The sequence below is a fragment of the Typopeltis vanoorti genome, chromosome 14, assembly GCF_054136105.1.
Source record: "Typopeltis vanoorti isolate ZY-2024b chromosome 14, IOZ_Tvanoo_1.0, whole genome shotgun sequence".
In the NCBI taxonomy this organism is placed as follows: Eukaryota; Metazoa; Arthropoda; class Arachnida; order Uropygi; family Thelyphonidae; genus Typopeltis; species Typopeltis vanoorti.
In genome coordinates, this window is record NC_143562.1 from 29,623,341 (window position 1) to 29,641,774 (window position 18,434).

The 18,434-nt window shown below is 37.5% G+C and overlaps 1 protein-coding gene across 3 annotated transcripts in view; it reads right to left on the reverse strand.

The window, feature by feature from the left end:
• Positions 1-18,434, reverse strand: part of LOC150099333 (extracellular matrix organizing protein FRAS1-like) — a 1,385,483-nt gene that overhangs the window by 893,064 nt on the left and 473,985 nt on the right. For all 3 annotated transcript variants that reach the window (XM_090403569.1, XM_090403568.1, XM_090403570.1), the window contains one exon: positions 14,452-14,592. In XM_090403569.1, the coding sequence (XP_090259695.1) occupies positions 14,452-14,592 (141 nt within the window). The remainder of the gene's footprint in view (positions 1-14,451; positions 14,593-18,434) is intronic.

Here is an 18,434-nt window from a genome sequence, read left to right on the forward strand (position 1 = left end):
TAAAGGATTGAATGTGTGTAGAAAATGTAGGGAGAATGCGGAATTGAAGTGTATTTCGGATCGTGAGTGTGATATTTTTGTCAACCTTCAGAATGAAGGAAATAGGGATATGACAAGAAACGGCAAGGTTGTACATGAAAATTGTGAGAGTGTGAATGATAGTATAAATGGTTTCTCAGAGAACAAAAAAGATGAGATAGATGCATTGAGTGAGATCGCGTTGTTGAATAGTGCGATAGAAAGAGCAAAACAGCAGCTAGAGTGCATGAACAAAAGTAGACTGAATGAACCAACCAATAATAAAAGGTATGACAGGAAAAATAAACGTATGAATGTGAACATGAACAAAATGAAGGATAGAGTGCTGTATGGAGACTCGTTAGTACGAGGTGAGTTAGTAGAGGATTTGACAAAATCGTACCAACCTGGTGCGACCATAAAGGACGTAACTGCGTCTATTAGAGAGCAAAAGGAAAGGGTGAAAGAAATGATTGTTGTGGCAGGTACGAATGATTTGAAAGGAGATAAAATGGAAATGATAGAAGACCTGAATGAATTGTTTGAGGTAGCAAAAGAAAAAAGTGAGAGAGTTAGAATGATTAGTCTTTTGCCACGGTATGACAGTGAAATGTTTAAAAGGAGGACTATAATTGCAAATGACTTTATGCGTGGGTTATGTATGACGAGTGGTGTGGAATTTGTGGATGTGTGGAGTGAGTTTGATGGGCGAAAGGATCTATATAAGATGGATGGCTTGCATTTGAATGGTTACGGTGTAAGAAGACTTGAGAAAGTGTTGCTGAATGTAGTGGATGTGCAAATTCAGGGAAACTAGATTTGTTAGGGGAGGGGGAGTAGAGATACAGTCCTTATGGAGGCAGTTGAATGTAAGAATGAATATAATATGCCAGAGCAAATAAGGACAACAAATCTGAGTGGGATAGTTAATTTAATGTGCAATCAAGGTAGGGTTGGGGCTAATGGGGGTCTTAAATTCATGTACACTAATACTAGGAGTATTAGGAACAAGAAGGAAGAGTTTTTGGCCATGGTTGGCACTTCCAGACCACAGGTTATAGGTATTAGTGAAACATGGCTTACTGTAGATGATATAACTAGTGGGATTGAATGTGATGGGTATAGTGTGTTCAGGAATGACAGAGAGAATAAAATGGGGGGAGGAGTATTGTTGATGATAGCTGATGAGCTCCAGCCAAGGAGAATAGAAGTTGAATTGCAGGATAGAGAAAAGAGCACATTTGAGGCCATTTGGTGTGAGATTGTGGCTAGCAGAACTAAATATACAATTGGGTGCTGCTATAGACCAGGTGATGGAAAAGATGGTGGTGACAGTATGCACAAGCAAATAGAAGAAATGGGTGGAAGGAGGGCGATTATTATGGGTGATTTCAACTATGGTCGCATTGATTGGAGTGAGGAGAGGACACACGGGAGGAAGGAACTAGATTTTATGCGGTTATTAAGGGATAACTATCTGCGACAGCATGTAATGGAAAATACTAGGGGTCAGAGAGTGCTTGGCCTAGTAATTACATCTGAGGATTTGGCTGTAACAAATATGACCACATTGCCACCAATCGGTGAGAGTGATCATAGGGTCTTAACTTGGGAGGTGGCTAAAGGTGTAGAATTTTCAATTAAGACAGGGTACATGTGGAATTATCGGGCTGGAAAGTATGATAAGCTTAGGAGTTTGATTGGTTCAGTGCCATGGCATGTACAACTGCAAGGACTAGAAGTTGATAGTGCATGGGAGGTAGTTAAGAAGTGCTTGCATGAAGCAATGGCTGACTGTATACCTAGAGTCCGAATAATAAATCAAGTAGGGGTTAAATGGATGAATAACACCATTAAGCTTGAGTTGCAAAAAAAGAAACAACTATGGAGGGAATTTAAGGAGAAGGGTGACCGGCAGGCACATGAACGGTATAAAGCGCAGGCCAGAAGGGTGACGAGTGTGGTAAGAAAAGCAAAAAAGGATTACGAAAGAACATTGGCCATGCAGGCTAAAGAGAATCCTAAACAGTTTTTTAGATATGTAGCAAGTAAAAGGAAAAATGTACATGGCAGATTGATTTTAAAGAATGCCGATGGTAGGGAGGTAACTGAATCAGTTGAGATAGTTGAGTTACTGAGTGAGCACTTTGCAAAAGTATATCATCCAGGTGGTGACATTGCAGAAACGAATAAACCAGCAGATTATATGGGAATTGTGGTTAATGAAGTGGAGGTGAGTAGTCTATTGCATAACCTCAATGTCAATACATCTGTGGGATCGGATGGTATACCAGCTCGTGTTGTACGAGAAGCAGCTAAAGAATTGTCAGTACCTTTGACCATTTTGTTTAATTTGAGTCTCGGGTCTGGGTTAGTCCCGAGCGGGTGGAAAGAGGGGAAAATAGTTCCACTGCATAAAGGTGGTTCCAAGACTGCTGTTGTAAATTACCGACCGATTAGCATATAAGGAATCATTGTCTAGGTCTTAGAGAAAATAGTCAAGAGGAAAATACAAGATTGGATAGAAGAAAATAGGATACTATTTTCGATATGATATAGGATACTGTATAGGATACTGTATCGGGGACAGCATGGGTTTGTGAAGGGTAGGTCATGCCTCAGTAACTTGCTCACGTATTATAACACAGTGACGGCTGAACTGGATAAGGGTAATGGGTTTACGGTGATTCTACTGGACCTTGCCAAGGCCTTTGACAGGATTCCACATGGAATTCTAATCAGTAAATTGCAGCATATGGGAATGGACATAGGGTTGGTGAGATGGATAGGAGGGTGGTTGACGGAGAGATATCAGAGAGTGGTTTTCTCGGGAGTAGAGTCCACAAGACGGCCTGTGACTAGTGGTGTGCCACAAGGATCTGTTCTTGGACCACTGCTGTTTAATTTGTTCATAAATGATATAGGAAATGATCTGAGAGGAACAGTTCATTTGTTTGTGGATGATGCGAAGTTGGGTAGGGCAATAGTGAATGCAGATGACGTCAAAATTTTGCAGGATGATTTGGATAGATTGGAGGTCTGGGATAAGGAGAACGGATGTCAGTTTAATGTGGCAAAATGTAAGGTTATGCATTTTGGGGTGAAAAGATTGGCGGCAGTTTACTGCATTGGTGGAACCGTGCTCCAGGAAATTGATGAGGCACGAGATTTAGGAGTGTTGGTGGATAAGGAATTGAAATTTGCACACATTGGAAAAGTGACCAAAACAGCTCATCAAATCACTTGGTTGCTGAAGAATACGTTGACAAGCAGAGACAAGCAGGTTATTGTTCCTCTGTATCGAGCCTTGATAAGACCCCATCTAGACTACTGTGCTCAGATTTGGTCACCTAGGTTTCTTCTTGATGGGGAGGAGGTGGAGAGGATCCAGAGGCGAGTGACCAAGATGATAGCAGGTCTGTGGAATGAACCGTATGAGAACAGGTTGAGGATTTGTGGGTTGCAAAAATTGGTTGATAGGCGGAGGAGGGGAGATATGATTGAGACATTCAAATTACTGAAGGGTTTCTATAAAATTAATTCAGAAGATATTTTTGAGAACAGGGCTGGTTGTGGGAGGACTAGGGGACATCCATGGAAACTGGGCAAAAGTGTGGTTAGTAAAGGTGTTAGAGCTGGGTTCTTTACTTTTAGAGTGGTGAATGAGTGGAATGCGCTCCCTGAGTCTGTGGTGGATGCTGTGACAGTGAATGAGTTTAAGGCGAGGTATGATAGATACTGTATGAATGTCAAATAGTTGTGATGAATATGATTTGGGGCCTCCCTCGATGAGTCTAAGACTCCCTGGAGTTGCCCGTAATAATAGTAATAGTAATAGTAATAGTTGATGCAATCACTGATGCTCCCTTTTTTGTGTAGTGGCATAAATATAGATCTGGCCCAGTTTTCAGACCATTTAGCTATTTTCCAAATTTTGTTGCAAAGTTTATGCAAAATGTCAATTTCAGTATATCCTAGATTCTGAGTCTTAAGAAGATTGAGTTTTTTCAGTGCCAACCCAATTTCTGCTTTTAAGATGTATGGTTCTTTTTGTATATGTTTTCCATTCGGTTCTTCAAATGACAGAGAATTACCTTTATAAAGATCAGCACAATAAATTTTCCATTTATTGAGGATATTATTAGTTTCTGTTAGAATTTGGTTATTGGCATCAGCTATATTTAAAGTTTTTGGTTTGAAGTTTCTATTTATGAGTTTAATCTTATTTAAGATGGCTTTTGTTTGATTTTGTTAGCATGTTCTTCTATTTCTTCACACATTTTACTTAAAACGTTTTCTTTGTCTTTTTTTGCAGCATTTCTTAATAAGCTTAGACTTGTTTGGGTAGTTCTGTCTGTCCACTTATGTTGATAATCCTTTTTCCTTAAGTGCCCTTCTGTTTTCAATTTCTGTTAATGTGCCATTAGATATCCATGGGATATGTTCTTTTTCTTTTGGGTAGAGGTTCCTTTGCTGTTTCCAAGATTATCTATTTTGTTTTATTCCACAGTTCTTCAGGAGTTCTTTCATTAGTAGCATTTCTTAATTCTGAAAATCTAGTTTCTACTTTGATGATATAATTACTGTTTATTCTAGCCACATCAAATCTGAGTGGATGCATTACTTTATTTGTTCTTAGATGGATTTTCAGGTCTGCAAGGAGAAGTTGGTGATCCAAGCCATAATCTGCTCCTGGAAATGTTTTGCATTTTTTATATGGATTTCTAACATTGGTTGATTAAAATATAATCAATTTGATTTTGTGTTCTGTCTCCAGGTGATTTCCAGGTATACAATCTACAAATGTGATTAGAAGATATTGGTTATGGCCAATCTTCTCTCTCTATGCAGAAATCTATCAGCATTTCCCTCTATGATTTTCATGACCAAGATCAAGGGAGCCAAGAACATTTTCATTGTGATTATCTACTGATTTTCCAACTTTTGCATTGAAATCAACTATTATAATTAAAATATCTTTTTTGGATATAATGGAGATGCAAGTTCAATGTTGCAAAATGAAAGTTTTAAAATATAGGAAACAAAGATGGGATGTAGAATGTAGAATCTTGATGGGGATATATTGTTGGAGATGGAGGAAATAAGAGATCTTGAGATGATAGTGGATAAGGATCTGAAATTTAGGGGACACATTGCCAAAATTGCAAGGACAACACAAAAAATTCTGGAAATGATGCAGAGGCCACTGACTTGTAGAAGTAAGGAGATTCTTGTTCCATTGTATAAGGCTCTGATTAGGCCACGCATGGACTACTGTGCACATATTTGGTCATCTGATTTTCAAAAATAAAACAAAGAGATGTCGGAAAGGGTCCAGAGGTGATTTGCTAAGGTAGTTCTGATCTCTGGAATGTTGAATATGAAGAAAGGTTGAGAAGATGCAATTTACAGAGACTAGTGGATAGGAGGAAGAGGAGGGTGATATGATAGAGACCTACAAGTCAGTAAGGGGTTGTTACAGGATCAGTGTTGGAGAGGTTTTACATAAAATGGTGGGAGATCAGGGTAGAACCAGAGGTCATCCCTGGAAGCTTCTTATACAGCTTCCAGGGATGACCTCTGGAATGCCCTGCCTGAGAGGGTGATGTCTGAAGAGAACTTGAGTGTGTTTAAGGTGCAGTATTATGAGCTGTGTGTGTGTGTGTGTATGACAAGGACCTCCTAGATGAGTCTTTGAGTCCATTGGGTCATCTTGGGATAATAATAATAAAAAAATAAAATAAAATAACAATAATCTATATGAAAGAGACTGGCGGAAATAGGCTTACAGTTGAGTCTTATTGAGATCATCCTATCATTAATGGGATTGTATCCAAGTACTGATTTGTTATATCTGCTGACTATTATTGCAACCCCATTTCTATTTGATGAATCAAAATAATGTTTAAGATAAAATCTTGACTGTACATAAATTTTTGATAACACTAAGTATTATATATACATATATACATACAGTCAGTCCTCAACTTATAATGGGATTCCATTCCAATTATCCCTTCATAAATCAGAAATCACTATATAAAATATAAGGATATGCTAACCATTAACATGCCAGAATAAGCATATTTTGTTATTTTAGCTGATGGTACTCTTCATTTATAGTGAAATAATACAATGTATTATTTCACTATAAATTTTAAATTGTAAATGGACAAACTTACAATGAAATAGACTTCATCCTCTCCAACAGAAGATATATAATAAATAATACCGAAGTGCTTAATAGATTTAATACAAGAAGTGACCACAGACCAGTAAGGGCAAAAGTGTGGATCAACAAAAAATGGGAACAGAATAATGAAGGTTATTTTCTTGATCATAAATTAGTAAATAATAATATTTGGTTAACTGATCAAGTGTTGATCAATTTTATTATTAACTGAACCAACTAGTTTCGCCACACTTATCTGTTGGCATCTTCAGGGCACTTACATATAGGTTTAAACACTCTCATAATTATGCGTAACTGCAAAACTGAAACTGACTAGAATAATTACAAATAAAATAGTATCGAACGTGAGTGAAACACGTATCGCGTGTACAAGATCAGCTAGTTGTTGCTGAGGAACTTTCTGTAGTTTGTATTAAAGTTCATTTCTTCCGTTTTTAAGGTTCTGATTAGTGTTTTCCATATCTCTGGGAGTATTAGGCCTTGATTTCTGTTAAGGTTCACAGTAGAACGGGCGACTGTGGCTGCTTCTTTGAAAATTCTTGAATGGTAATCTTCCTCTAAGTAAGGGGAACAGCTTTTGTCCCACTCGATGACATGGTTAGTTGTGGAGAAATGAGACGATAGGCCAGAAATGTCCTGTCTGTTGTTTTTGACATAGCCAATGTGCTCCTTTTGCCTGATTTCGAGGCTTCTCGAAGTCTGTCTGATGTAATTAGAGCCACATGAGCATGGAATATTATAAACTCCAGCATATTTATAGAAAGGATGGTTGTCTTTTGGAGATCTTAGTAGTTTACGAATAGATTCTATAGGTTTAAATGTTACTCTTATTTTGTGTTGTTTGAGGAGATTGGCGAGCTTGTTGGAGATGCCACTTACAAACGGAACTGCAATCGTTTTTATATATTGAATCTCTTCTTGTTCTCTTTGTGGTGGTTCAGAGAAAAGGATTTTATTGACTAGTCTTCTTGGATAGCCGTTCAAGTACAGATTGTTGGAAATAAATTTTAACTCATCTTGAAGGGTCTTGTTGTCCGTTGTGATGTAAATAGCTCTTTTCTTTAACATGTGTATAATGCTGAGTTTATGTGATATGTGATGAGAGGAGTTAAAATGTAGGTAGCGACCTGTATTGGTCGGTTTTCTGTACACCGATAGATTTATACTGCCATCAGTTTGTTTTTACAGAAAACCGACCAATACAGGTCGCTACCTACATTTTAACTCCTCTCATCACATATCACATAAACTCAGCATTATACACATGTTAAAGAAAAGAGCTATTTACATCACAACGGACAACAAGACCCTTCAAGATGAGTTAAAATTTATTTCCAACAATCTGTACTTGAACGGCTATCCAAGAAGACTAGTCAATAAAATCCTTTTCTCTGAACCACCACAAAGAGAACAAGAAGAGATTCAATATATAAAAACGATTGCAATTCCGTTTGTAAGTGGCATCTCCAACAAGCTCGCCAATCTCCTCAAACAACACAAAATAAGAGTAACATTTAAACCTATAGAATCTATTCGTAAACTACTAAGATCTCCAAAAGACAACCATCCTTTCTATAAATATGCTGGAGTTTATAATATTCCATGCTCATGTGGCTCTAATTACATCGGACAGACTTCGAGAAGCCTCGAAATCAGGCAAAAGGAGCACATTGGCTATGTCAAAAACAACAGACAGGACATTTCTGGCCTATCGTCTCATTTCTCCACAACTAACCATGTCATCGAGTGGGACAAAAGCTGTTCCCCTTACTTAGAGGAAGATTACCATTCAAGAATTTTCAAAGAAGCAGCCACAGTCGCCCGTTCTACTGTGAACCTTAACAGAAATCAAGGCTTAATACTCCCAGAGATATGGAAAACACTAATCAGAACCTTAAAAACGGAAGAAATGAACTTTAATACAAACTACAGAAAGTTCCTCAGCAACAACTAGCTGATCTTGTACACGCGATACGTGTTTCACTCACGTTCGATACTATTTTATTTGTAATTATTCTAGTCAGTTTCAGTTTTGCAGTTACGCATAATTATGAGAGTGTTTAAACCTATATGTAAGTGCCCTGAAGATGCCAACAGATAAGTGTGGCGAAACTAGTTGGTTCAGTTAATAATAAAATTGATCAACACTTGATCGGTTAACCAAATATTATTATTGGGAACAGAATAAGTTTATAAGAAAAAAGTCCAGTTTAGTGAATCTACAAAACCTCTACTACAATAAAAACTGTTATAGAGAATCACTCAATAATGAACTAAAAAAGTTAAACACATTCACTACCATCGGTGATGCTAATGAAATCTTAACAAAATCTATCTTGAATTGTGCACTAGAAATAGGAGGTGTAAAAAGGCACCAAAGAGAGGAAAAACTAAGACAGGAAACCTTAGATCTGATGAAGAAAAGAAGAGATATGAAAAGAGATTTGAATGACACCAATAAAATAGAATATGCAGAAATTTGTAAAACTATACGTAAAAGGATAAAACATGAACTTCGATCATATAATACTAAGAAAATTAAAGAAACAATAGAAAACAATAGTAATATGAAGGTCCTGAGACGAACATTATCAGTTGAAACAAAGGAAATAGCTGCTGTAAGAGGAAAAAATGGTAAACTTATAAAAAATAGAGATGCAATATTCAAAAGAATTCAGGAATTTTATACTGAACTCTATGAAGACAAAGACCGTGACATCCAAGAATCATCTATGGATAACTCAAGTGAGGAAGAACATGATGCCCCTGAGATCTTACAAGGCGAAGTGGAAATGGCACTGTGAGAAATGAAGAATGGAAAGACCCCAGGAGAAGATGGAATTATGGTAGATTTCTTAAAACTGGGAGGAAGCCATGTCATCAAACAGCTGACTAAACTCTCTAATAAATGCCTAAAACAGAGAAAAATTCCAAAAAATTGGAACAATTCACTTCTAATATTAATTTTTAAAAAAGGCAACAAGGAAGAAATTAAAAACTACAGACTTCCCACCATATATAAAGTTTTCGCAAACATTATAAATAATAGAATAAAATCTAAACTAGAGGGAATGCAATCCTGTGAACAAGCTGGATTTAGAAAGAATTACAATACTTTGGACCATATTCACACATTAAGACAGCTCATTGAAAAATCAACTGAATACAATAAACCCTTTTGTCTGGCCTATATAGACTACGAAAAAGCATTTGATTCAGTTAAAACATCTGCAACACTAAAAGCACTTGAAATCCAGGGAACTGAGAAACCTTATAAAAATCATATATTGAAACACTAAAACATATTTACAATAATGCAACTTCTGTAATTAAATTATATGAAAACAGTGAAAAGTTTCCAATACAAAAAAAAAGGCATCCAGCAAGATGACACCATATCTCCAAAATAATTTACAACTGCACTAGAGGAAGTCTTTAGAAGCCTTGATTGGGAAACAAAATGAATAAACATAAATGGAGAAAGACTGCATCATCTGAAATTTGCAGATATCCTAATAGCAGATAATCTTGATGATCTGGAAGAAAGGCTAAATCAGCTAAATGAAGCCTCCAGAGTAATTGGATTAAAAATAATACCAGTGGTGGAAAAAAATACCAGTGGTTTTCGGCAGTAGATGGCGTTGGTGTAGTGGCAGTCAGTTGGTGATTGAGTGGTGGAGACAGAATTGTAGAGCAGATGCCCTCCCTCGTTAAGTCCTTCGACTCCCTGGAGGTGTCAAATAATAATAATAATAATAATAATAAATTGAGAAAAAACAAAAATAATGATGAATAAATACATAAACCATAGAACTGTTAAAGTTGAAAACCATGAAATAGAACAAATTACTTCGTATGTATATTTGGGCCAATTGTTATTCTTTGAGGATTGCCAAAAAAAAAAAGAGAGTGAATGAAGAATTCACCTCGGATGAATGGCTTATGGGAAAATGAGAGATATGAATAGATAAGTGACATCCCTATGAGTCTACAAAAGAAAGCTTTTGACCAGTGCATACTTCCTGTCCTAACATACGGAGGAGAAACATGGACTTTAACAGAAGCCCTAAACAAAAAGCTGAGAACAACACAACATCGCATGGAGAGAAGTATGCAGGCTAAGTGGAGATGGGCTGGCCATATTGCCAGATGCAGCGATGGGAGATGGACTAGAAAAACAACAGAGTGGAGACCAATGGATGGAGCAAGACAAAGAGGAAGACCGAGAAGAAGGTGGAGGGATGAACTGGAACAAATTGCAGGAGTGAGATGGATGGGAGAGGCAGAAAACTGAGTGGTCTGGAAAATCATGGGGGAGACCTTCGTCCAGCAGTGGACAGAACCAAAAGGTTGAAGAAGAAGAATACAATGTATAAATTATAACATAAAATTACACATAGTACTCTACTCTAATAAATAATGAAACATGAGCATATGGTGCTTCTGTGTTCTTACATTCAGGAAACACATTGGGCAGGGTTGATTATTCAAAGCCATTGCTGTGTGGCTTTGAATAATCAATTTAATAATTTTTATTTTATTAATTGTTTGATTCATCAGAGGAGGTCATTCATCATCAATTTCTTCAAATTTGGGAATTGCAAAAAAAAAGTGTTCTGAGAATGATTCACCAGATGTATAACTTGTGGAAGGTCGATGCATGTCTTCAAAGGTAAGGTGACAGCAGGAGTGAACTTTAAAAATCTGTACAGTACAACCAACTTAGTCTACACAGTTAGCCTTTACTTTTTGCACATAAATTTCTCTGTATCTGGTAATTCAGCTTGCACATTATTCTGTCTATTTTGCTAAATCTCTCCATGTTGGGATCCATTTCTCAAAACAACTAACTGGACAATATCCCAGCTTGCATGAAATCTCATCATGCTGTAACACCATATTTGTTTCTGCTTTAACCCAATAGAGAGTACAATTTGGTCAGTAACTATGTGAAAGTGAGGATTGGAAATTAGATCAGAATCCCCAGTATGTACTCTGAATTTCTTAAAAGCAATGTTGAAGTGTCTTCCCAATTATCTGGCTGTGACTGTTAAGTGACCCCCCCCCCTCTAATCATGTAGTATTGTCACAATATCTGGTACACCCCTTGAGGATACATATCAGTAAATTGATGATGATGATGTGATTTTCTTTTTCTGTTTTTTTTATTCCATCTCATCTTCTTCTTACTTTATAAGGATGTAGATGTAGCATAGAATAAGGCAACAGCAGAGTGTGTGAATGATGTTGAAAATATATGTTCATACATTGCTCAGAAATAAAGAAATGTATAAACATATTTACAACATCATTCACAAACTCTGCTGTCATCTCACTCCATGATGCATTACATTCTTATTTGCAATGCAAGGTATCATATTCCTTCCAAAAGTCTCTAAGAGTTTTCTCACCTTCAGTAGCAGCAAGAGCTTGAGCAAAACCATTGTTTAAATAATATGTCCTGATATCGGTAATAGCACTCTAATCCAGGGGTTGAAGGAGTGAGGTGGTATTCAATGAACATGCTAATGGGATGCCTGTCTTAAGTACAAGCAGTCATTTTATTATTATTATTATTATTATTATTACATGACACCTCCAGGGAATCCGTAGACTCATCAAGGGAGGGCACCCACTCCACAGTTCTCCATCTCCACTACTCAATCCACCAACTACATCAATGCCATCTACCATCACTAGTATTTTCACAGACAATCACAAACATCCATGCTCATGGCAGGATTCGAACTCACAGTCTTTTGGCTGGAGAGCGGATACACTAACCACTCAGGCCTCCATGGAGTCAAAAGAATCATCAGAGGAAGTCCTTCCTAGGAAACACAAGGTCTATCATACCACGCCTTGAACTCATTGACCATTTTCTTGCTCTCACCACTCTATCAGGCAATGGATTCCATGGTTCCCTCCATGCAAAGAAACCAATCCTCACCCTCTTGCTCACAGCTTCCTGTTGTAAATTCCAGGGATAGCCCCTTGTCATCACTCCTTCCCGCTGTTCCACCGAGTGAAAGAACTCCCCACTGTCAACCCTGTAACTACCTCTCAACAGTTTAAAAGTCTCAATTATATTGCCTCTCCTTCTAGATACCAAAACTCTGCAGTCCACGTTCCCTCAGCCAATCCTCATAATTAACATTGTACAATCCTGAAACCATCTTTGTTATCCGCCTCTGCACCCTTTCCACAGTTAATTTTACCCCTTCAAATCATGGGGACCAAATTTGGCAATAGTCAAAGTGTGGTATGATCAGGTTCTTATACAATGGAATGATAACTCTTTTATCTCTGCAGGTCAGCATCCTTCCCAGTATTGCAGCAATCTTCTGGGTTACCTAACTCTACCTTTGCAATATGTCCCCTGAATAATTTCAGTTTTCTATCGATCATCACCCCCCCAGATCTTTTGTCTCTCCTACTTCTTCAAGTACAGCTCCTCCAATCAAGTATGCAGCCTCCCATTGATGTATCCCAAACTTCAAGACTTTACATTTTGCTGCATTAAACCTATTCCCCATTCATTTCCCAATCTATCCAGTTTATTCAAATCCTCTTGAAGGGCTGCCACATCTGCACTATTACTAAAAATCCTGCCCAGCTTCACATCACCTGCAAACAATATTCTCCCCCCCCCCGCAATCCATTGACAATGTCATTGATATAAAGGCTGAACAATACAGGTCCCAGTACTGAGCCTGTTTAACCCCACTTGTAACCTTCTGCCTCCTTGATACTGCACCATCACCACCATACACAACTCTCTGATAACTATCAGACAGCCAATCCTGAATCCACTTGACTAACCCAACATCTAAACCCATATGCTGCAACTTAAAGATCAGCTTATCATGTGGTACCCTGTCAAATGCCTTTGCAAAATCCAAAAAAAATGGCAGTATATGCCTTTGACTCATCAACTGCTCTTGTCATTTTTATTATAAAAGGCAATCATGTTACTAAAGCAAGTGTGCTGCTTAACAAATCCATGTTGACTCTCACAGATAACATTACCCTAATCTGCCCAACACTGTATATGGTCCCTCACTAATTCCTCCAAGATCTTAACAACTACTGATGAAACACAAACTGGCCTATGGTTAGACACGCCCAGTCTGCTACCACTCTTATGCAATGGCACTACCTTCCTTTCATTCCTTGGGTACCTTTCCACTAGCCAGACTTTCATTGAAAAGCTAGGTCAATAGAGGTATCAGTTCTTTAACTCATTCTCTCAAAACCCGAGATGTGGGACTGGATGGTGAAATACCATCCAGTCTCAGAGCTTTACTGACATCCAGAGCACTCAGTATTTGGAACATACTCTCCTCTTGCACCTGTAAACCTCGAACCTGCCCTACCCCTCTAGTATTAAAACCTCTTCTCCAGGATGAAATATCCAATAAAGTGCTCATTGAACAACTTCACTACGTCCTCTGCATCTTATTAAATAAGTTAAGGAATTTACAATGTACACAGGATATAAATTAAATTAAACTTTAATCTATATTTTCAATATTTCACAGGAACTTAATATAAAGACATGATGAAGCAGGAAGCTATTGTTTCTCCTAAAAGTCCTGATGGTGCCCCCTGGCGGGCTATGTAGGTATTCTTGGCTGTTGGGCTGAAGGTCTTCTGAATGTAAGTCTCCCAAATTTGGGGCAGTCTCATGCAACCAAATTTGTTGAGGTTTGGACTGTTTCTTAGGGCTGAGGCTGATTCCATGAATAGCCTTTCAAATTTGAATTTATTACAGTGTATCACCGTGGCTTTCTTCCACTGTATTCTGTGGCGTGTATCCAGAGCATGGTCTGCAAGACCAGAGTGGCTGTACTGGTGAAACATCAGTCACTCTATTCCCATTTTTATCCCACAATGTCATTCTTCCACAATCATTTCTCTTCCTCTCACCTTAAGTACAATTAGATGTAAGTCACATACATCATAAATCAAAGAATGACTACATTTTTATCAAAAACACTACATAACAAATTCTGGTTAATTCAGTGATATGGAACAGAAAATTAAATATTTAAAAAAACATGTATAAAATTTTGCCATAATGACAGTGCATTCTAACATGCCTATCTTAATAAACAAACAACTTTTGGACAATATTTCAATTTCATGAAGCAGCATTAATTTAACATAGAACCTAGCCAAATTATCCCTAATATATATTTTTAACAATAATAAAGACTTGTTATTTCTTAAAATGATACCTTTACAACTTCGCTTTTGTTTATCAATTACATATCCTGTTTCACAGATTTTAACACAGGATGTTTCAGAAACATAGAATCCACCATGACAAAGGGTGCACATTTCTGGATGATTACATCTCAAACAGTGTTCAGGGCAAGCTGCAATAAAAATATTTTAATTCTAAAATATCCATAATGTTCATAACACCAGAAATAGTATGTAACATTTAACAAAATTTCAACGTTGCATAAAGTATGGTATGTGTACCCTGCTGGTTCATGATGAAAGATAAATTGCATAATATACAATAATAATAATAATAATAAATATAATATTAAAATTTCCCATCTGTTGTATATGGATGACTTGCAGTTATATGGAAAATCAGCACAGCAAATAGACTCTTTACTGGACACAGTTGGTATTTTCAGTCAGGATATCAAAATGGAATTTGGTTTAGATAAATGCACAATTTTATCTATTAAACGAAGAAAAATTAATGACACTAGCAATTTTAATTTTGATCAAGAGAAATACATAAAAACAAACTGAATGGATTAAACACAATTATAGGAATGAATTCTTGGGATATTATTATTATTATTATTATTATTATTATTATTAAACAAGACCTCATGGAGTCAAAGACTCATCTAGGAGGTCCTTTTATCTCACACACATCTCATCATACCGGGTCTTAAACACATTCAAACTCCCTGCAGACACCACACTCTCAGGAAAGGCATTCCAATCATTCACAACTCTGCACGAAAAAAACCTGCCTCTCACTCCCCTACTCACACCCTCTTTATACAGTTTCCAGGTATGACCTCTGGTTCTCCCCTGATCTCCCACTATTCTCTGTAGAACTTCTCCACCATTGATCCTATAACAACCCCTTACCAACTTGTAGGTCTCTATCATATCTCCACTCTTCCTTCTCTCCACTAGACTCTGCAAATTACATCTTTTCAATCTTTCCTCATACTCGACATTCCAGAGGTCAGAGACTACCTTAGTCAGTCGCCTTTGGACCCTTTCCAACATCTCTTCATCCTTCTGAAAACCAGGTGACCAAATCTGGGCACAATAGTCCATGTGTGGCCTAATCAAAGCCTTATACAATGGAACAAGAATCTCCCTACTTCTACACGTCAGTGTCCTCCTCATCATTCCCAGAAGTCTTTGTGTTGTCTTCACAGTTTTGGCGATGTGTCCCCTAAATTTTAGATCCTTATCCACTATCACTCCCAGATCTCTTATTTCCTCTACTTCCAACAATATATTCTCACCAAGCATAAATTCTGCATCCCATCTTTGTTTTCCAAATTTTAAAACCTTACATTTTGCAACATTGAACTCACATCCCCATTTGCTTGCCCAATCACTCAATTTATTCAAGTCTTCTTGCAAGGCCACAACATCTCCACTACTCTTTATGGTTCGTCCCAACTTTGCATCATCTGCAAACAACTGAATATCTCCATCCAAATCTTCGCCAATATCATTAATATACAAGTTAAATAGTAATGGCCCTAAAACAGATCCCTGAGGCACTCCACTAGTGACTTTCCTTTTCCTGGATATTGCACCCCCATACACAACTTGTTGATACCTATCAGATAGCCAGTCTCCAATCCAATGCACTAATCTAATATCCAACCCCATCTGCTCTAGTTTGACTGTCAACTTATCATGAGGTACTCTATCAAAAGCTTTTGCAAAATCCAAGTATATTACTGTGTATCCTTCTCCTCTGTCCAAGGAAGCAGTCACTTTATTGTAATAAGTAAGTAGATTACTAAAACACGACCTCCCTTTAGCAAATCCATGCTGTCCATCAAAGATTATACCATTGTTGTCAACCCAACTCTGGATCCTAGTTCTCACAAGCTTCTCCAACAACTTAACCACAACACCTGACACACAGATAGGCCTATAGTTTGATGCTTGAGTTCGATCTCCTTTATGAAGTGGCACAATCTTGCCCTCCTTCCACTCTTTAGGGACTTGACCAAGTGCAAGACTCGTATTAAAAAAATATGTCAAGGCAGGTGTCAACTCTCTGGCACACTCCTTCAGAATACGTGGTGATATATTATCAAGTCCCACAGCCTTATTTACATCTAGTTTACTCAACTCCCCAAACACCTCTTGCTCACTTACAGTCAGTCTCTCCTCCCCATCATCAACTGCTCTTAATCTCTCCATGAAGTCACATTCACAAGATTGAAAGATCTTTATGAACTGCTCATTAAGTATCTCCACCACACATTCTGCAACAGCTGTCTTTATACCATTTCCTCCAATCAATGTCATCCTTCCATAATCATTCTTTCTTTTGCTGGCTACATATCGAAAGAACTCCCTAGGATTCTTTTTAGCTTCATTAGCTAACTGCTGTTCATACCTCTCTTTAGCTACTCTCACCAACCAAGTCACTCTCCTTGCCTGGTCTTTGTAGAACTCATGAAATTGGTTACTTCCACTTCTCTTATGCTGCCTCCACAATGCCCTTTTTCTCTGTATTGCATGCTTAATCTCTTTATTCATCCATCTCACACCTAACTTATTTAACCTTCTCACCCGTGGTATACATTTAGACATTGCATCCACTAAATATTTTTTGAAAATCCCCCAAGCTGCATTGATCTCTTTTCCAGCTAACTCCTCATTCCATGCTACACCTGCAAGCTGTCTCCTGAGCTCTTCATAATCACCCCCCTTTTAGTTCCACATATACCCTTTTTTCACAGGGGTCCTTGCACTGCTGGCAACCACCCAAGTAATCACCTCATGGTCACTTTCACCAATTGGTGGATGATTTGATACCTCATTGATAATTACATCCTCCGATGAGATGACCAAATCCAAGACCCTTAATCCTCTTGTGCCCTCTGTTACATACTGTCTGAGGTACCAGTGATCTGATACACAGCTGGCATAATAGATTGGACAAAAGAAGACCTGGACAAATTTTACCACAAAACAGGAAAATTAATGACTATGCATTATGCATTACATCCACGAAGTGATGTTGTCCAATTGTATCTACCAAGGAGAATAGGTGGACGAGGTCTGCTGCAAGTGAGACAGACTGTAGAAGAAGAAGAAATTAGTCTATAAAGTTACATCAACAAGAGCTCTTAGCAAATGCTTCAAACAATTACACAAGAGGGTCTTCTAAAAGCAACAGGAAACAAATCCGATTACAAAACGGAACAGCAAAATAACCAATATGTGTGCTAGAAAAATAAACTATTGCATGGCCAATTTCTTTGAGATACTGAGGAAAAAAATTGGCGTGAACAATGTGGCAATGGCTACAACATGGATATATTAAAAAAGAAAGAAAAGAATTTATTCTAGCAGCTCAAGAACAGGTATTACAAACTAATGCAATCAAAGCAAAAATTTTGAACATGAATAATAACAGTAAATGCAGATTATGCGATCAGAAAGATGAAACTGTAGAACATCTAATCAGTGCCTGCAGCAAGATAACTCAAATTGATTATAAATACTGCCATGATCAAGTAGACAAAATTATTCATTGGCATGTATGCAAAAAATATGGCTTTCCTACTTCTGATAACCATTGGCAGCATAAAATAGAAACAGTAATGGAAAACAAAACAGCAAAAATTCTCTGGACTTTAGAATACAAACTGATCAGCATTTGGAACACAATAGACCTGACATCATAATTATCGAACATCAACAGGTTTGGATTACTGACATCGCAGTGCACAGTGATAACAACATTAACAACAAAGAACTGGAAAAAATTACTAAATATCAAGATCTGGTAATCGAAGTTGGCCAGCTGTGGCTTAAACCCACCAAAGTCATCCCAATAGTTATCAGTGCACTTGTGAATTTTAAAGAAGCTATCAGCTATTTACAGCAATTAAATATCAACGAAGTGACTCCATATGATCTACAAAAAACAGCATTACTTGGAACAGTCCATATTTTACAACGCTACCTGACAGACTAT